Below are 21,869 nucleotides of genomic sequence, written 5' to 3' on the forward strand. Positions count from 1 at the left end.
CACCCTTTACCGCTCTCTCCTGCTGCTTCTCCATGGCAGATGACTCCCCAGAAGGGAATCTCTCGGTGGAAGGGGACTAGGACAGTGGGTCAAGGAGCTCTGCCGAGACCGCAGCAGGGAAAAGCAGAGGGATCCTACTAATGCTGCAGGGTGAGATAAGGTGAGTGTTTGCGCTGAATGCCAAATACGAGAAAAGCTCTCAACAGGGCCAGAAGAAAAGACAACCCCAAATGTTTTTGCAAAACAGGTGCATCCTGTGATACTTCATTATCTTTGCATAATGGATCTAGCTAGCAAGCAACCCCAGCGGTAGGAAGGTTTAGTATGCTAAAGAGCAGCGCAGCGAACTCCTTTTGGAGTATTTTATAATCAAACACTACAAATCCTTCGGAAGACATGACTAAAAGTGCAAGTGCAGACAAAGCCACCCTTAGGTAATTCCCTTGATTAAAACCCTCAGACTTGAAATGAATCTAATTAAGGACATTGCGAAGGCACAGAAAGGCAGTGTTCACTTATGCCCTCTTTTGCAGATGGTGAGTTGCCAAACAGAATCGAGAATCTTAATTGCAAGAATCATCAGCAAATTCAAAAAGGATGGTAAATTAGGGACTGCAAAAGTCAGACTGTTACATAACAGCAATGCTGCCAGATCTCCCGGTTCTTGCATTAGATGGGAAAGGAGCTCCCAAGAGACGACACAGTGCTTTTTATAAAAAAATGCTGGAAAAGGAGAGAAAAGCCTAGCCCAGACTTATGCCATCCTGAGTGACATAGGCAGCAAAACTGATGAAAGAGGATACCCTTTCTACCAGTTTGGTTTTCCTTCATTATTTGACACTGTTCCCTATACCGCTATTGAGAGGCATCCCTACAGACACTATGGTCATATAATGGAGTTGTCACAACTGGCCAGATCTCTGGTTTTTTTCTTTTCTGATCTTTCAAGCCTTTCATAGCAGGTATTATGTTCTGATGCATCACTGGAAATTTTCATTTCATTAATCAGCTTTCTATCAAAATGTTGACATTTCACAGATATTCTTCTCTGATAAAATCAAGGCAGTTAAAACACACTTTTGAAATCACATGGCGAAAAACATTGACCACCTAGAAGTTCATTTCTGTCTGATTTAATTTTCCCCAACTGTCTGCATTAGTCTCCCAAGAAAAGAAATCTACTGAAGTATGGTAAGAAATGCTTATAAATATCTGATACAGATAAGCTAGACAGAAAAATCTGTTTGGCTGCATAGAAAATGGTTTCATAAAAAAAAAGCAGGAGGTATTTGGGAATTACAACATATTTGTGGGGTAGTGTGCTGAGCTCCTTCACTCCATTCAACTTTTATAATCAAGCAAAATATAGATGGAAGCAAGCTCCAAGTACGCAATTAAGTCAAGGACCACATATTGTACTCTACAATCAAAAAAAAAAAAAAAGGCAACTAAGTGAATGATTGAACTGTATTCTAATAGTAGTTGGGTTTTTTTCATAGACTCATAGAATGGTTTGAGTTGGAAAAGGCCTTTAAAGATCATCTAGTCCACCCCCTCTCTGCCATGCCAGAGACATTTTTCACTAGACCAGGTTTCTCAAAGCCCCATCTAACCTGACTTTGAACACTTCCAGGGATGGGGCAACCACAAACCTGTTCCAGTGTCTCACCACCCTCATCGTAAAAAATTTCTTCCTGATGTCCAATCTAAACGTGCCCTCTTTCAGTTTAAAACTGTTACCCCTTGTCCTATCACAACAGGCCCTACTAAAAAGTTTGTCCCCATCTTTCTTATAAGCCCCCTTTAACTACTGGAAGGCTGCAATTAGGTCTCCCCAGAGCCTTCTCTTCTCCAGGCTGAACAACCCCAATGCTCTCAGCCTGTCCTCACAGCAGAGGTGTTCCATCCCTCTGATCATCTTCACGGCCCTCCCCTGGACCCGCTCCAACAGGTCCATGTCTTTCCCGTGCTGAGGACCCCAGAGCTGGATGCAGAACTGCAGGTGGGGTCTCACCAGAGCGGAGCAGAGGGGCAGAATCCTCTCCCTCGACCTGCTGGCCACGCTTCTTCTGATGCAGCCCAGCATACAATTGGTTTTCTGGGCTGCGAGTGCACATTGCCGGGTCACATCCAATTTTTTATCCACCAGTATCCCCAAGTCCTTCTCAGGGCTGTTCTCAATCCCTTCATCCCCTAGTCTGTACTAATACTGGTGATTCTCTTGACCCACGTGCAGGACCTTGCACTTGGCCTTGTTGAACTTCATGACATTCGCACAGGCGCACTACTCAAACCTGTGAAGGTCCTTCTGGATGGCATCCCTTCCCTCTAGTGTATCAACCACACCACTCAGCTTGGTGTCATCTGCAAATTTGCTGAGAGTGCGGTCGATCCCACTGTCCATGTTATCAATTAAGATATTAACTAGTATTGGTCCCAGAACCAGTTTCCACTCTAGCAGTTTAAAAATAATACTTCTTGGAAATATTCTGATCTTACAACATTTCTAGTGCTAACAAAGACAACAAAGCTCAATCCTCAGCTTTTCATTTTTTGTGGCAACATAGAAATTTGCAAGACAGCAGGTCTATAGTTATTACCTATGCATGCACACATACCTGGTGTGACAAGAGACAAAGAACACTCAAGCTACATGCTTTTATTTTTGATGGTTTAAGAAACAAATATCCTAAAAAATACCCAAACCATTTAAAGCCACTTTATGAAAAGTCAGGTCTTGGTGTCAGTGGAAATTGAGTGCAACTGCTCCTGGGCATTACTACAAATGCCCAGTACATTTCCATTTCTCAAAGCACCACACTACCATACTTGTGCTCATGCTGCAACCCTCTCAATATAAACAAAAACCAAGACCGCATCACAAAGTCAATCCAAAGCCTTTGAGAATGGAAACTAATAATTAAGAAAAATTACTAATTAGTTACTGGGCTAGAACCTTACCTGGTAAAAAACTGTTCAGCTCAACTGTTCTATCAATACTTTTAAGTGGGTTTATTTTAGTACAGATCAACAATGATATAATTCATTTGAATATATTGTAAGGACAACCAAAACCACAGGGTTTACAATCACTTGCAAGATTAGCGAGAGACTGAGGGAGAGCGAAAACTTGAATTTGTTTTACATTCATCTACTCATAAAAGGTGACAAGCTGATAGCTGTGGACCAACATCATGCTGTGGTCCAGAGCCAAAGAAAATGTCAACTAAATCCTGCCAACTCCTCAGCTGAGATAAATCATCATAGCTCTATTAGTCAGCCCTCTAACTTCCAGCATCCAAGGATTTGGCTCTATCTACAATGTATGTTCAGGCAAGATATAAATCAATGCAGTGTCAACTTGACCGCAGTTTCTTTTTTCTCTTCAAATATTACAGTGTCTTTGATAGTTAAAAGCAAATCTCACTGAAGTCATCTAATTGGCAGGAGGAGGAAAACACTTACAAAGGTCATTTCCTATAAACCCAGCAGACTAAAGTTCACTCACTGCCCATCATCCCAAAAGTTGTTGTTACCTACACTGGGCAAATTTTCCCACTTATTAGTCCGTAAAGCACTTGGAATCGTCAGCCTTTCTTTCTTCCATAAGAATGTGGAAAAGAAAAGAAGCGTCTCCCCTTCCTCATGTCACCACCTGGGTCTGGGGACAGCCTGGTGCTTTAAACGTCAGCCGTTTCTGGCAGACCCTGCAGCAGCTTATGAATGAATTCCCACAAACTGTGCCCGTGACCAGGCAAAACTAGCAGGCTCCCAGTCATCACACTCAGCTGGAGTCCAGAGTTATAGCAATCAACAGCAACTCCACACTCCTCTGGGCTGGACACCACCACCACCCATACCACGCTTGCCACTGATCCCCATTGCTCCATGTGGAATGAATTAAACTCCCGAAGAGCCTGAATTTCTGGAGAAGCCCTGCTAAGCCACTATCCAACATTTCAACAGCTCAGGCTTCCCAAGGAGTTTGGTCTGGCCTCAGGACTCGTTTCTGTTCTTTCTCAAATGCAGTGAGTATGGAAATTTTACCCGACAGGGCTGCTCCAAACACAGAGACTTACCATTCAGTCTCTCAAATCTTTGTATTAAAAGGCTCAAACTTACGGTAGAGTGCTGAATGGGTATCCAGGCAGGTGTTTCGACTGAGCATTTGTGGGATGGGCATCTGCCATGGCTCTGCTGCAAATAAGTGAAAATGGCATTATACACAACACAGTATGTGCTGCAATCGCTAGGCACAATGGACTCCATTCCAGATGGAGCATCTAGGAGTTTGCTAGTACGCATTACACCTCACAAAGTCATTTTCCACTGTCATGTAGGGATAATAATCTGCAGTTCGCAGGACCAAAAAGGCCTCGACCATTAATTTTGCTTTGAAGTTCTCAGTTATGTGGGTGAACATATCCTTCATCCACTCTGAACCCCAAGCGTGTGCCATCTGGCTTTCCTCCCCACTGGAGCATTCAGAGAACAGTGGAGCTTTAGGCAGAGATTGGCTCTTTTCCCCCCACTTCATGACAGGCTGCATTTTTCCATTATGTCCTCTTTGAACCAGTGATAGGTGCAGCCTGAACCACGCCGGGGTGATTTTCCAGGAGGAGTAAGCCTCTCCCAAATGTTCAGGGTGTTTCTTTGCTGAGCAGAACGCTCTGCTTACTCCCCAGATTGGCCCCTGGAGGACATGGAGCAAGTACCCAAGAGTCCTGCAGTTCCCTGAAACTTTGCAGAACCAAAAGAGTGAGGGGTTAATTTAAAGTCTAATGTTCCACATGGCAGTGCAAGATGCAACCATCAGGCCTTCAGGCTGATCTTCCTGTAATTTCCCTTGCATTTGCAGTGATTCGATTACATTTTAGCAAAGGTTTGGAGTCCATCAGAATGAATTGCACAGCAGATTGGGTCAGAGTCCCTGAAGGAAAGTTCAGGATAAATTCTGGTGTCTGCCACCATTACTCTCAGCATTTCACATAAGAGTCAAACTATTATTTAGCTCCTTGAATTGGAGGACTCTTGTAATCATGTGTGTTCCTGAAGCTGAAAATAATGTGAAAAAAAAAAGCTTCCTTCCTTCTACTTTCATTTGAGCCAGATATATTGGAAGCAACTACATTACACCTTTCTTTTCCCCATGCTGAGAGCAAAGGAGAGCAACTTCTGCAAAGACTAATGATTAGGCTTCACACGATTTTCAATTTTGAGTCTGATTTAAGAACATTAACTAACAAAGTACTATTAGTGCTTTGTTCTTTATTTCCAAAAAGTAAACACTTGTAAAGCATTGCAATACTAAATACTTTTACAAGTAAAAAGAAGAGCAAATACTATGCATATCAGTTTCAGTTTCACGTTCCCCAAACCTTGAAAACTGGTTATCTTTTATATTTTCACTTAGACAACTTTAAGGAATATTCAGAAAGACAGCTAGCAAGCAAGAAGCATTGTACCTTTAAATGAAAGTTTAGAAAGTCTTGCTTAAAAGGATTTGAAAAAGTCACTGCTATCACTGCAGCAATATCCTGCAGGTGTGTGCTATCTCCTGTAAGGAAGGGATGAACACAACAGCAAACTATGTAATCCTATCAAAATAATAAAACTATAGATGAATTTTGATCAAAAGACTGCACGAAATATTGGTAATTACTTTTCCCTTTCTTTAACAATTGTATGTCTTCAGTCTTTAATCCAAGGCAAGATAAAGGCAAGAAAATTGATAATTTGCTTTGGACAGGAAACATTTGTCTGATTGAAAAGCCTGATCTTACAAACTCAGGTAACCATATATAATGTTTGTCATGACACTCCTCAAAAAGACTCCTCACATTCTTAAAGAGGATACATCCACAAAATAAAAGCTCCAGCTCTCATAGCAGGAGCTGCTAATACTCTGCAAGTATTCTTGACTTTGAGATTATACAAAAACTGTCCCAAGGCCCAGAATCACAAGACACACGCTGCATATTCAAAGGCCAGAAAGACAGAGGTAACTGGGAATTGCCTATTGATACCATTTCTCCAGAGATCCCAACTTCTCAGCACAAGGGCCGGCTGTAGGGTGACCTGCGGAGTTTGGCCTTTCACAGCTGGGTATTTGAATTACTGGGCTGAAAACATGATAGTGCACTGGTATTGTCTGAGAAATGCATGTAGTTCAAGGGCTAGGACTGAACACTTTTCTCCTACAGCTTTTTAGGGATTTGGGGTTGGATTTTTTTTTTAATTACAGCTGATTTGTTATTTGAATTATTCCTGCTTTTTGTATTGTTCTGTAAAAACCAATGCTTTTCATACCTTTTATATCTTACATCCTCACCTAGTTGAAATAGTTCTAAGAAATAAGGTTGTATATCAACTGTTTGTAATACTTTTCTTCATAAAAGTGCCCTTTTTTTTTTTTTAATCAGCCAAAAGGTCCAACATGTCACATCTAGAGACACCAACTAAAACAAAATTACCCAAAAGGTCAAGACTACATAAAGTATTCTGCAAGCATAGGCAATACAAGTAAGCATAGGAATAAATATGTTGGGAATTATTTGCAGACCGTAGAAGGAATTAATTCCATTTGATTATTATTGTTAACATTTTCCTCAGCCTAGGAGTTTGGTGGGCTTAAGGACTACAGACCCTGGTCCACCACTACACTTGAAAGTTAAAAATCTGAAAAGTGATGAAAAGCCATCATTTGAAATCATCTTTCTTCAGACAGCCTTCAAGGGAGGACAGAATTACCTGTAGTTTTCATGTTTACTAATATTTGCATGTAAAAAGAATATATCTTGCCTTGCTGTTTGGAAGAATATGTTCCAATAAAAGAGTTTTCCATCTGAAACGGAAACAGAGAGGCTGTTTCTGCATAGCTTATGAATGAGTGATTCCCACAGTCTTGTTTTACTCCCTTTCTTTGAGGATACCCAGCCTCCTGCACTAAGCTTCACCCTTGAGACAGCTCTAATGGAGTGATAGACACAGCTATCCAGGCGTAGGCTTTATCACAGCTTCATGCAATCAGAGCCTTCAAAATACGCAGTAAGATCTTCAGCTTGTGTAATTTTTGTATAAAGAGACCTTGGGACACAAAAAAATAATTCCATTCTCATTGCTGAATTCAGCATCAGTCACAGCTTGCTTTCTGGGTTGATGCTTTAAAACCCTGATAAATTGCATAGCAATAATACAGTCAGGAAGCAATGAAGTGATGACCAAACTCAGATAGAGATGCTAACCGCCTAGCCAGTTGGAGACAGTGCAATTCCTTCTCTGGAGGCACTGTTACATGTAATTCCAAAACCAATAGGTTTATCCAGCATCCAGAAATTCAGACCCCATAGGTAACCAGGAGACAGAAAAGCATCAACTTCAGAAGACAAAACCAAGGCTGCAAGCCCTTCAGAGTCTGTGCACAACATCTACCTTCCTAGCATGCAACCTTTAAGCAAGCTTTTTTCCTACATGCTTTTCTCAGTCAGGTGTTGAAATAAATGACTGCTATTAGCATTGGTTAGAAACATCAGTATAATGTATCTTGCAGATACACTAATGTAATGCAGAGTAGTGGCATCGGTGCCCACTGCAATACTGCAGTGGGAAATATTGTGTATTGAATATTGAATTGGAGGGCGAGAGCTTTGTGGCACAGCACAAGAGAGGTTTTCAGGTGACAGAGATGCAGTTGCACATCAGCAAGCTCTGGGTAAGATTTCAAGGAAAAATTCCTCTTTTGTGTTGTGTGAGCAACCACAGTGACTGCTAAGCATGTTTGGAGGGCTTTAAGAGCAAGTACATATAGCTTATTGCCACTTCCTCATAGGCAGGGAGAGGTTTTTGATATATATATATATATATATATATATGCATTAATACCAAATTTGGATGGCCAAATATTGCCTAATGTGACTGTGGCTGGAGACACATTTGGAGGCAGATCTTAGCTCTGCAGGAAAATATAACAAAATCCAGAGAAGATATTTAGGAATATTTTATCTGCTAAAGGTTCAGGGCTCACTGAACTGCAGCATTCCCTAAGATCTGACTTAATATTCTTTCTCAGAGAAGATACTGGTGATCAGAGTCAAAAGCAGTCACAGGTGAGATGCTGTTTGTAGCCACTAGAATGGCCAAGAATATGACTTCCCAATTATATACAAGTCCTTGAGTGAGGTCTCCAGTAGCAAAAGAGCTGGCCGAAGTCAAACCCAGCGGAACATACTTAGCTACTCCTACACATCCTTGCAATTATTTTCTCTGATGCAGATGATTCTCTGGAGAAATGAAAATTGTAGATCTCAGCTAGAGGTCTCAGACTGGGTAAAATATAATCATATACCAGGCCATACCCCTGACCTAATGATTCACTCATAAATAACCATTCCCTTCTCCTTGACTGCACACATCCTCTCATTTTTCAGAAGTCTTGCCTCAGGTGAAGGAAAGTAGAAGGAAATTTGCATGGTAGTAGCAAACAGATTAAAACACAAAAGAAACGTATATTTACATTGAGGATGCATGGCAAGAGACACATCTTTTCTGCTTTTAGTGGCCTATTGGACTTTGCAAAGAATCCATTCGGTCAGCTCCAGCTATGTGAAATGCATAAAAATGCAGCTCACCTTGGCACTAGGAAATTATCTTCCCACCTCCATGCAGGTCCTCCAAATATTAGAGAAGGGACCTGCTAAGGATGTGTAGCTCTGCTACCGTTAAGCAGCACTATCGTTAATTGAGCCAGGATCAGGCTCTCTTGTTTTTCTTTTGCTTGTTCAGTATCTTCCACCTTTCCTTCCATCTGCAGCTCTCCACTGCTGTGCAGCAGTATTAAGCCCTAACCGTATCTGCCTGAGCAGTTAATTCAACTTTTTCTTTTCTCAGTTTACAGAACTGTTCATAGATTTATGAAACAAATGACCCTTCTCCTTTCATAGTTAAAACCAATCTCAATAAAGACATCTCCCTAAGATCATCAAATTATAATCTAATGAAATCTATTGAAAATTTCAGTTGCACTAAACAAGGTCAATGCTCAGAAGAAACGAAATGTCACTCAGAAATGGAGATCAAAGAAATTCCCTTCTATTCCTGCTGCTGCCATAGAGACCAAGGGAGGGGGAAGAAGAGATTTAACAGACTTAATTCTTCCTGAAATTTATAATTAACTACAAGGGAAAAGGGACAATTACCATATTTCTAAAGAATAAAGGAGAAAAAAGTTGAGCTTTTGACAAGATATAATTACAAGACATTACATATGCAATGCACATTGGTTTGTTCTGTGTAATTTTCTTGAGACTCCCCCCAAAAAATGATATTTTTTTTTTCTAGAAAAGACAACACGTCTCATCAGTTTACATTCATAATGTTTGAAATCCAAAAGCTAGAGGCTTACAATAATTGTTCCAAAATTTAACATTGGTAAACAAAGATTTGAAATAAATACTCAGATACACTCCCCATCTGTCAGACATCTATGAGTATGTTCTCCAGCTAAGATAAATGGTAATCAATGAAAAGGATCTTCCTGCTCTTCTAAGACTGCGCAGTTTAGCCAGCAGCCAACCCATAGTCATCAAAAAGCTGTCCTCGAGTACCACTTCAGAATAGAGTTTACTAAATTACACGTAAATTGCATGGATTCAGCACTATCACACTTTTAGGGTCTGGCAGGAAAACACCACAGTTTGAAGTGCTCATCAGCACCTAATAATGACTATAGAAAAAGATTTTGATTTTAGCTAAATGTGAATCTCTGGAGGGAAATCATTATGTTTCCTTTGTTTTGAGTTTGTTATAGCCAGGAAATTCAGCACAAAAACTTAGCTACCCAGTTTATGATTTCAAACTGCAATGATTCAAAGCCTGAAGTCTTGCAAAGAAAAAAACAACAAATGTTGCCCAGATCTATTTAGCACTATTAACAATATGCAGGCACAAAGAAACGTGGTTATTTTTTTGTTTCATATCCAGCTAAATTTAAATCAGATTCTCATGTCGTGTAGCTCTCTACAGCTCTGCTGGTTTTGGTAAGATTATACCAGTCTACAACACCTGAGGCACTGGTTCAACTTCAGTATTTATACCCAGCTTTATAATTTCCTAATTTTGGGACTGACTCTACAGCCTCTCAGACACATACAGCTGGTCTTGTAGGAAGTCCCACAAAATAAACTGAACTTTATTCTCAAAGTATATAACTTTTTAAAACTATATTGATTTTTTTCAGATTAACACACAATATAACTGCGGGGGGGGGGACAGGTCTATTTTCTTCAGTAAGGCCTATTACAAAAGCACTTCAGCATAATTAAATAGTCTAAGTATTATCTATTTATACTGGCATCAGACCACCATAATCAATAATCGAACTTAACCTCATAGTGGATTCACCTCTGCAAAGTAATACCAACAGCTGGCAAATAGCGTGTGGACCTACACTCCACCTCCAGCAGAAGACATGATCTGATTGACCATCCTGCCCTTCCCAGGGCACCTTGGGACTCATTTTGCCACTGCTCTGAATTAGAGAGGCTGGAACAGTGAGGTCACTCCAGTGGTACCACTTCCACATTTTTCCATTCTTCAGCCAAGTTCTAAAACCGCCCTTTAAATCAACTGGGTTGGCGCTGGGAATCAACTGTGTTGGCTAAATGCTGAAGGAGTGTATCCCCCTCACTTGGGGAAGCCACAGCATCCTACTGGGACACATGAGCTGCCCCTGCTTTCCCCCAAGCACAGCACACCATCAACAGGGATTTATAATGATATACTTAATAGAGACTGGTAGTTTCAAAGTCAACTAGCCAAGACACAGCAAGTCCCCACTCAGATTCACAGCAGTGCTATTGAGGAGGATAAGCTCTGAATTTTGCCTTGTCTTCCATGTTGGGACTATGGGGAAAAGCAAACTAATGCTGACAAAAAGACAAGGTGCAAATTTTACAGCTCTTCTCTGCTTTACCGTTAACTTCATGCTGCAAAGTGGGGTGATGCATGTGTGCAGTGGGAGACACCTACAGAAGAGTCATACCATACCCAGGGTCTAAGCCAGATGTTGGTCCCGTACTTGACCGCAGTGGCTTCTTATTTTCCACAGCCATTGCATGTAGTGAGACTTCTGCTCACACATCTGTCAGATTTTTGCCTTAAGTGCATACATTGGTGCCTCCTGTTCCAAATATATTGCCGGATGAGCAGAAGAAAACAGGATAGACAGATGTTGCTGGCTCCTGGCAACCCTGGCAGTCAGAATTGTATGCATTCAACCTTGGTATGGGTTAACAACGTAAACGAGCACATCACCCTGCTTCCCAGCACCATTACAAAACAGTTTTCCTTCCATCTTTATCTCATTCTTTTAAATACTTGAAATAAATCCTTAGAAAAGGTGCTGGACGGACAGCCATGAAAAGAGAGATATTGCTAATTTACAAACTGGACTAACACAGACTTTAAAAAAAAAACTAAAAAAATGAAAATAAAACCCCAAATTTCTTCACTAGTGGAATGAACTGAGTCTTTCATTAACTCTGGAAAACAAACAAAAAAACAAACTAAAAAACCCAAACCCAACCAAACATGCAAAATCTTTTTTTCCATTCAAATGAATAATCACATTTTCATTTAATTGTCTGGTTCCACAGATGTCAGTGACACTTGAATTAAACATGGAACCTCTGTAGTGAGTGATCTGGCTTAAGCCACTACAGAGTTAAGTGGAGCTGGCAACAAGAATCTCTAAGGAGTAATTGTTGCAGAATTCTCAACATTTTGATGACAGAACTTTATTTTTGTAGCTAACAAAACCAACAAGTTCAAGCTGGGCATTTTCCCTGGGTCTGAAGGTGGCCAATTCTCTGGTTTTGTGAATAAATGGGGATTACTTTATTTGGTGTCTATCTAGTCTTTGTGTACATCTTTGCAAGATCTTCTCAAAACACAGAAGCTTTCAGGTGATAAAATCTGGGATTTTAAGCAAACCTCAAAATACAGCTCCCAAACAAAATAAGAGGTGACACCAGTGGCAACCAACACTGACAGTTCTTAGGGCCATTACTAATGTTAAAGATAATAAAACATTAGACTAGGTTGCCCAGGAAGTTTTAAAATCTCTGTCCTAGGAGAAGGACTTTAGCTAGCCCTGCTTGTGACAGAGGATGGCCACTTGTGGTATTATTCAATTCTCTTTTTTTTGGTGCTGTGATTGTCAGCTGGAAGTAGCAAAAAGCCTGAATCTGACACCTTGAAATCATGAGATTTAAAAAAGAAAACTACATTTTGATTTCCCTTCATTGGCCTTCTGGGTTTTAAACCTTTAGAGCTTCCACCTCTAAGCTCTCCCTTGTAGCAACAAGGGCCAGAAAGCTTTTGGTATCTTTTTCCAGGGAAAGCTGATCATCTTTTCTAAGCTACCTGACACCAAGAACTGGGGGTTTCAGTGAAGCAGCCCCTGTTATAGTGAGTCTTGTCAGGCAACACAGAGCTATCTATTTTCTTTTTCACCAGCAGCAGCTACTGTTGTATTCATAATTCTGTGAAAGGCAGAAAGATGGAAGGAGAGCCGATAGCTAGGGGACAGGACAGCACGTTGCCCCTGACTGTTGGGAGGCGCGGTGGGAACATTCGTCCTTTTCAAAAACTCCCGGTGCTCCCGCTGGGATGGAGTCTTGAGCCAAGCTTTTATTTGTACTGAATTCTTCCTAATGATAAAATAATGCCACAAATTAATGTGCTTTATGCAACAGTGAAAGAAAGAAGCTATGCTGGGAATATGATCAATTAAAATAAACTAGGAGACCATAAGAAGTCCTCCTTGGCTGATTCAGCATTTCCTAAGTCCTGGGTTCAGAAACGCATGGAAATGCAAAGGAAGTAAAAAAGGAAAGGAAAAAATTGTACAAATTAATATCTTAAATCTATCTTAAACATATCTTGCATTTTGGCTGAAAAAATAGTGTCAGTAGGATTTAAGATTTGGCAAGGCACATCAGAAATAGATTTTATTAGATGGCATCTGTCACCATATTGAGTTCAAAGCAGGATCTTTAGATCCATTGTACATAACCTACAAGGGCATATTCACTCCACCACGACATTTATGCCATTTTCTATAGACTGGAAACACTGAAAATTCCAGACTAAATTTAATGACTAAGTGTTAAAAATGTCAACTTTTTAAACAGTGTTCAACTTTTGCAGTTTAAATAGCATTCATCTTTTACTCCCTTTTTATTATTTATAAGATCTGAAGAATAAAACTGATGTATTTACTCCCTCTTGACATTAAGGTCCACTTTTCCAAGAATGAGAATGGTAATTATTTGCACAAATCAGACAAATAGATATTTAAATAAGGACAATTAACAGATCTGAGGCCAAAAATTACAATACTGTTGCTCTGTAGAATTCATAGTTATTGAAATGAATTTTTTAAAAATTTCACATATTCTGAAAAAGGTCTGCTCTTACTATATTTGTGAAAATTGGCATAAACAGATGCCATAAAAATGTTGTACGTTTAAAGGAAGTGGAGTTACTCCAATGCACAACAAAGCAAGTAAGAGCAGATTATGGATCAGTACAATCTAATGTCACTGGTGCAGCTATTTAAATATGGCACCAAACAAGATGAGGAAATCAACTGTAATTTATTTGGCTTCAAGCCCTTGCAATATGAAAGTGTTCTGCAACTAGATTTTTGCTATTATTCAGCTCAGTTACATATGTTAATATGGTGTTCCCACATGCATCCAAATAGCAGGTCACCTACAATCCACAACCCTATCGCATTCCAACATCAAAGTTGGCAGCAAAGACTGAATATCTGCAGTTGAATATTTGAGGCTCATACGCTTGACTTTCAGATCATTTCAGCCATTTAGCAGCGGATTCGAGAGACAGAAAATCTGGGAGGAAAAATATGGTGTGTAGAAGGAGTTGGGAGCACTGCTCAGAGCAGCAGCAGTAGTGAGACGATGGTAAGTCTACATCTGTTATTGCCCAAAAGGCCCTGGGAAAATGTTCAGTGGAAACTTTCATCACCAATTCATAAAAGAAATAAAGCGGTGTCTCTTCACATATTAAAAAAAAGGCACTGGGCCACCACCTTCTCCCAATTATACCATCTTAAAAGTAGACTCATGACCCTGTCCCAATCCAGTTACTACACACCTCCTTGCCAAACTCTCAAGGCCAAGGACGGTTGCGATTGCAGGTCCCCGCTGCACCACCAGACACCCAGAAGTAGGGCTAACTGTAGCTTTTTTTCAACCTTCCTGGTTATTTTCAATTGGAAAGCAACCTCTGGGAGTGTCAATCGAACGATCCTGCATCCCAGCTTTCTTCAGCGGTGCTGCACCACTGCTGCTGGGCGCTTTTCGCTGGTATTGCGTCAACGGGCACCCTGCTCCGGGGCAGGTTGGGGATGTAGTCTCAGATCCAGCATGGATTGTGGGAGCCAGAAGGACCTGGAAAGAACAGGAGGTGAATGAGGCCACAGAAGGAGCGTACGCTCCTTCTGTGGCCTCATTCACCTCCTGTTCTTTCCCCATATGGTTTTCTCCACCGGCAAGAAGGGAATGACAGCTCGCATCTGTTTCCGCGGCTCCACCGCGCTCCCTGCTCTCCGCGGTGGCCACCCACCACCCCTCGCTGCTGCCCATGGGTGCCTGGGGTGTCTCCTCCTACCCCTCCCTCCGTGACGGACGGTGGTCCCCATTTTGCATGGCCATTACACAAAAAAATCACGGCAATGGTGACGACAGTGCTAACCATTGGCTTGCCTTATCATTTACGCAGCCTTCAGGTGTTCTGGCTACCCCAGGAATTTTGCAAGTCCTATGGAAATGGTGGAATTCATCAAAAATAAACCAGAACAGGGAGCAACTATGCTGCATCCCAATGTCTGGACTTCCCCCGGTAACTACTCCTTATAAATACTATCACTATGTGCAAGTGCAGTTACAAACATGTGGTGAGCTGCCTGTCCTGTAGTAACAGAAAGGGTGTTCCCTGATAATCTCCCCATCATTTAATATTAAGTTAGTTTGCTAAGTTTGAGGACATCTCAAAGAATCTTTCAGCTTATCCCTACTCTAGAGTTTTAAGACAGGAGTTGTCCTTAACTCGGGAAGTGTCCTTAACCCCAAAGTCCTTAGCCTGCCACTGTTGTTGTGGATAAAAAATTGTTTACGTGCACGTTTGGAGAGAATTATTTAGAAGGACCATTCCTAAACAGTCAGGTTAGATCTAACGTCTGTATAAGAGTGCTGAATTGGGATCAAGGCGTTTTTATTTTTCAGGCCTAGAGATGCAAAGTAAGCTATGTTTTTCCCCCAAAAAGCCACAATAAGCCACAAGAAACTTGCATCTCTCCAATCAGAAACATCATGACTATCTAAACTACATCTGATTGGCCTCTTTAAAATCCTAGGACCCATATAATGCCCCCCCCCCCTTTTTTTTTTATTCTTTAGTTTACAGAATAAACTATTTAAGCTGAGAAAATATGTGTATTATACCATGTATTCTGAAAGTGCTCTAGTAGCTAGAGATATTAATAGACACAAGCATAGGCTAAGATAAAATATGAAACCATTTTCCTTTTGCTAGTAAAAATAAGTAAATTACATATCATTTAGGAAGTGATACAGAAACAAACTGCATGATCTATGGAAAAAGAGAACAAAATGCTCATTGAAGCAAAGCTTATTTATCACTTTATCTTGCAACCTGACACAGTACATGCTCAATCTATTTAATTACAGGAACAGAAAAACAGCAGAGAAATATGTACACATAACAGCAATGTTTCCAGTCCTACCTTGGTTGTGACAATGCACAGACAATCCATTCTGTAAATCTCCACAGGAGTGTATGTAAATCATAAAAACAAATCAGCAAGGGTGAGGAAAGGCTTTTGAACAGCATGAACAGAACCGGAGGCTTGAATCTGCACAGCCTGCTTTTCCAAGTGGGGCCCTCATAAGAAACTCGAGTCCTCCTCCACAATGCTAAAGGCAGTCATGATGCTCACAGGGATCAGAAAACCCACTAGAAATCGTCTCAAGCAAAACTTCCAGGTGGCTTATCAGGCTTGATTGCTGCATTGTTCAATCTGTGATCAAAATATTCTGTTGAATGGCATGCAGCCTTCTAAATGGGAAGATGAGAACCACAACAAGCACAAAAGAGCAAAAGCATCACATTTCAGCCCTGGCTCTGGTTTCACAATTCTGATCTGCTGTTTCAGTATACCCATAAGATTTCCTTTGCCAAGTCTCTCTCTCTCTCTCTCTCAATCTCTCTCCCTCTCGCTCTCTCCTTCCCTGTCTTTTTTTTTTTCCTCCCCCCTCTCGCTCACTCTCTCCCTCCTCTTTCCTACGAACTCCAAGCAAGCACAACACACACAACTATCGGGCCCATCTATCAAAGTGCTGTCACTTCCCTGCCAAAACAACTGCTTTGGGTTGTAAGGGATTTTATTAAGAGCATGATTCCTACAAACGCATATTGCTTGAAGTGCATGATTGAAACATTAAGGTGTGTGCGAGAGCTCATGCGTCACATCTACAGTCGCTCAGAATTACTAGGTCAGATTCGGATTCGGGAAGTGAATATAAATAACAGCTGGATAAGGCGAACTTTCAGAAAGTATAACAGAAAATAATCAGTCAGGGGAAAAAAAACGGGGATTGCTTATTTACACATGCACGCAGGTTTGTGAAGCACAACAGCAATATAATTATAGTTTACCATCCACGGAAAGAAAACCCCACATTATATACATTATTCAAAGCTACAGAAGGGCACCTTTTTTCTTCCCCACTTATGAAAAATACATCAAAGTTTTAATTAGAAGAAAGCACCCCAAACAACAGAGCTTAAAACCTCCTTAAGTTCTCTCCCAAACTTTTTCTGCATCTTTGACAGATCCGCAGACTTAATCAATTTATCTCATGTTCTGTATGCTTTGCCTAGAGTTTTACAGACTGTTTAGCCCCCAAAGCCCTACCTTTCGTGCAGTGATGCTGGTGCAGAGCTTGCCTTTCAGGTGTCTTACATGAATCATTCTGAGTTAGAAAGCTCGCTGTCGGCTCTTAAAGTCTTCCCTCTCTTACAGATAGAGGAAGAGAGAGAGAGAGAAGAAAGAGGGAGGGAGAGAGAAAGAGACACAGAAGGGGAAAGATATGTAAAATGAAAGCTCTGGCCAAAGAGAGAGGAAAATCAATGCTCCTATTCACTGGAAAAAAAAAATACAGCCAACTGGACTGTTGACAGCAACAAGAGGAAACGTCTAGACACCCATACATTACAATTTACCTTTTCAACACACTGGACAGCACAATTCCCCCTGGGTGCTTTGCTGAGGATCTCTCATTCTCACTCAGAGCTAAAATATGTTTTCAATAAAATAAGCCTTTCCAAGAAAATAAAAGGATATTTAAGAGTCATCTCTCTTCCATAAATTACTCAGGTTATAACCCTAATATTCTTGTGATTGCTAAAGCAGCAAGAGGCTCAGTAAATGACACACATTATTTTGCCAAAATGAGGTCACTGCTACCAAAGTTACAAAATCCATAGTGAATCAGATATGTGGTCAGAGAGCAACCAATCCTCTCCCAACTATTAAAGTTTTGGTGGGTACAACATCTTAAAAGGAAAGTCTCCAGAGCACTTACGACTGTGTCTAAAACTTTAACTCACTCTGAGCAACCACATGTGCACAAAACAAACTTGATTTGTGTTTACAGGCTGCACTGGAACCTCCAAGTTTTGTCCCTGCTGAGGTTTAGTCCAGTAGCCAAACAGGCAGACAAGTTTATTAAACTATGGATTATATGAAACAGAGAACTTTCAAACATCCTTGAAGTAAGAACCAATTAACCGTCTCCTTAAGAACAAATTAACCCATTAAGATGGTCTAACCCAAGCTGCGCTTGTGCTCTAGGCATGATAGGGTAAAAGGGAACTCAGTCAACTCCAGAATCAGGAGATATTTTAACACTTAGATGTAAAGCATCCAACAGTTTGTTCTCTTCCAATTCCTAGATTCAAGCTGATCTAGTAAGGTGTGAAATATTTCCATACATATAATTACCTAATGACTTGGCTGTAAAATTTCGTATCATACTCAAAACTGGCATATGGGGATATATTTTGAAATTGGTCTCTAAGTGCATGATCTGTAAATGCTTCTACTTGCAAGTAACTCTACTCCTGTGAGCTGGTCCCAGTGAATTCATGACCCTATTTACAGTTTATATGAAAAACAGAGGGTTTGAACCCTTTGAGGCTGTTTATGTGAACAATGTGACTCGTGTGTGCGCCTGGGAAAATCAGGCTCCATCAAGTACCTAAAAGCTCCTCCTGCACTCCTCCAATTTCTGAGTGTCACCTCCTTCCATAAAATGCAACAATGAGCATTTAAGAGGCAGATTTGCCCGTGTGCTACCCAAGCTTAGTGCATCGTTGAGCAGCATGGTCCCTGAAATATTGCCACATACTTTTTACCTTCAGAATCTCCTGTAGCCCCAGAGACCCATGCTTTTGGGGACACAGACCCCAGCTCCATCCTTCCATGGGCTCCTTTTGGTGGCCAGAGCTCCTGGTCATAGCTTCTAACACACATCTACTGTTGACTCGACAAAGTCAGGGCTGCACTATGGGAAGAGATGGGTCTCCAGTGTTTCTCCCAGGGATGCAGTTCCTCCTTTTTATCAACTACCCATCCCAAACCCCCAAAAGAGCCTGAGCTGCTTCATTTTCTTCCTCCAACTTGATAGTTTCTCCAATCATTTTTTTCTCCCCAAGTATAAGATTTTCAGAGCCTTGGCACTGCTTTACCCTTCATTAGCAGCATCTCCTTCTGCTCTAATTTCTGCAGGTCATACTGCTGCTTAGTTCTATTTTTTCCTCTGCTCTTCCAGCCTTTGTGTTACCTGTACATATGATCATGATTGAAATCTACTATAGAAAGACTTGACCCAAAAAACAAACAAATTGAGAAGCAGCCATCTGGGGTGAAAAGAGATGGTTTATAGTTGCTCGTAGTTGATTTAGATGGTCAAAAATAACCTCTGTGATGAGCTCTGACTCTTGGGAAGCCTTATTACAGGCGAATAACAACTATTTCCCACCGTGATACCAGTGGTGCTGCGGACCACCATTTGAAAACCACTTACCCAGGTGACTACTTCCTTCTCCTCTAATTTTACCAAGGTGTGTATTTTTAAGTCATACAAAAACAAACAATATGAGGTGAGCAGGTGAAATGTGATGGTCTGTATAACGCAGCAGTTAAGACTGGACAATTTAATGCTCCTTTCTGGCATTAAAATCTTCACTGAATCCAGGTACTTCCACTTGGATAACCAAAGCATAAGGTTTAATTAGGTGGTTATATTTAGAGCCTGTAACATCCAGCTGAACTGAATATTTGTAAAAGCAAGCTTCTGTAAAACCTAAAACCAATGAGAAGGATTCTTGGGGTTTTTTAAGTCTTTCATGACACACCTTTTTTAAACATCTCTTAAATTCTTTTGAAACCCAAATATTATAGAGCAAAAACTGTAAAGAGAAACTGATTCTTTAAAAAAAGCAAAACAGGCTTCATTATTACCTCTGATTCAAACAGTAGAAATTAAGAAAAACAAAGGTACTAGGTCTCCAAGTTTTGGAATAGACACTAAGAAAGGAGATATCTACCAGACTGCTAACACAGCATTAGTAATGTCAGCATGTTGCAAAATTCAGCCAGTGACTATTTAGAGCTCTATGCACCTACACAGAAAACACATCAACACACACAAACTCTTACAAATGGAGTGGAGAAAGACTTATTTACTCCTTATGTATCTTAAATTGTGTACAATAGAGTACCTGTTGACGGTATTAAATTGCCAGTCTTTTACATGGCATTATATTCTCTTTCTTCTTCTCAGGTCCTATATTGCACCCAAACAAGCTACAAATAAATACTTTCCTGATTACGTCTCTTCCAAGAGGGCAATTGATGTAGTCATTAACTTATGTCTTTATGGTCAGAGCTCATTTATACCACTTGAGCCCAGTTCCAGCCAGGTTGCTGTGTATCACAATTGGTTAGTTAGTAGGTTAACACCAGCATACAAGTTATCTGAGTAATTATATGCTAGAAGGGAAAATCTCATGAGACAGCCTCTTTATTAGGACTGGCTTGTGCTACACACACACAAAAAAAAAGAGAAACTACTAATCTTGCAGATCCTGGATATGTAGTTAGGAGCTATATTACAGATGAAATGTCAGAATAAATCCTGCTTCAGCCAGGAAGAGAAGTTAATACAAATTTCAGAAGGAGTGAAGTTCTGTATACCTTAGTTGCTAAGAATTTTAATGCAGTTCCCAGGCTGAACCAGAAGCCCAGGAGTGCTGGTGTTAATTTAAAGATGAACGAATTAGCAATTCTGCCCCTCCTGACTGCAGCAGCCCTAACAGCAGCCGCTCTGCAACTGGCCTCAGGCCCGTGAGAGTCTCAGGCAGAAGCTATAGCAGGAATCATTCCCTTCTCCCTTGCATGGCAAATTTCATTGCTATTTAGCACAATCAATGTTGGAGTCCTGACCAACTTCTCTGGCTGGTAGCTTTCTCAACGAAAAGAAAAAGACAATTTTCTTTTCTGTAGGGAAGCACAGACCTTGCCACTCTGAGCCCTGCAGGTAGATGGTAAAATGGGCACAGGGAGACGTGAAGACTGGACAGGCAGCTCCACTCCTTCATCACCAGGACTCCGTACCCAAGCAGCCACGATGACCCCAGGCTCAACAGCCACAGAAAAAAAGGTTGTTTTCTGCTTCACAGCTGTGGAGGGGATTCCCTCTCTTCCTGCCCCAAGTACATGCCCAGCTTTTATTCAGCACATGGGAACTCACGCCACTTTAGCCAAGCACTTCCCCAGCACTCAAAAGCAAGGAAAAAAGTGATTTTTGGTTTATTTAATAGACAACGTGCACTTTGCTGGCCCTGTTTGCTGAGGGCCTTGTTGTAATACCTGGCCCTTGGCCGCTGCACCCTGTGGTGTGTAAAGTCATTTGCCTCCAGGGTGCTCAGCGAGACAGGAGGGTGGTTGCTTCCCTTCCTCTCCAGGAGTCAGTGTAATCAAAGGATCAGAGGATAAGTGACAACAGAAAGGACCCGAGATCTCCATTCCAACCTGCTGCTCAAAGCAGGTTCAGCAGTGAGGTCTGATCAGGTTATTCAGGCCGTTATCCAGCCTGGTCTTGAAAATCTCCAAAGATGGAGACAGTGCAACCTCTCTAGTAGTCTCATTCCCACAAACTCACCATCTTAGGGGTCTGTGAGAAGACAGTGAGGTGGGAACAGACTATGGCTTGTAGGGTTGTAGGAAATGCACATTCATAATCACAGAGCGTGGAGCAGAAGACGGGGAAAGGTCCTTGAGCCAACCTACAGCTCTGAAGGGCCTTGGATAAGCTAGCCTTTTGAAAGCTCTGCAACCTTCATTAATTTAGAAATTATGCCTAATGTTTTATGTATCTATTATTTCCCATATAAAGCCATAATTGTTTTCTCTTGCTTCCCACAAATCCCTTATTCAGAACAAGATAGAAGTGCTTCAGTTACAAATGCTCCACTGGCTTTATGTGGGCTGGGACGCTCTGCAATAGAAACTCACAGTATCAAGGACAATATGTCCTGAAGTGGCTCTCAGCTCTCAAGATCCAGAGTGAAAGAAGAGTTCATTTTAATTCTTGAGCATTCTGCCTGGGGAAATAAATCTAACAACCAATTGATCATCAGCAACTGAAAAGCTCTGGTGCATATGTTTAAACATGTAGCCAGCCCTAAATAGCTATGTG

General features: G+C 41.0%; 1 protein-coding gene across 1 annotated transcript in view; it reads right to left on the reverse strand.

Moving 5' to 3' along the window:
- The window catches only part of DLG2 (discs, large homolog 2 (Drosophila)), a 1,012,119-nt gene that overhangs the window by 846,927 nt on the left and 143,323 nt on the right, over positions 1-21,869 (reverse strand). Inside the window, exon 4 of the mRNA XM_010576558.1 lies at positions 4,494-4,517. Within this exon, the coding sequence (XP_010574860.1) occupies positions 4,494-4,517 (24 nt within the window). The remainder of the gene's footprint in view (positions 1-4,493; positions 4,518-21,869) is intronic.

The sequence above is a fragment of the Haliaeetus leucocephalus genome, unplaced genomic scaffold, assembly GCF_000737465.1.
Source record: "Haliaeetus leucocephalus isolate CR32 unplaced genomic scaffold, Haliaeetus_leucocephalus-4.0 Scaffold536, whole genome shotgun sequence".
Taxonomy (NCBI): domain Eukaryota; kingdom Metazoa; phylum Chordata; class Aves; order Accipitriformes; family Accipitridae; genus Haliaeetus; species Haliaeetus leucocephalus.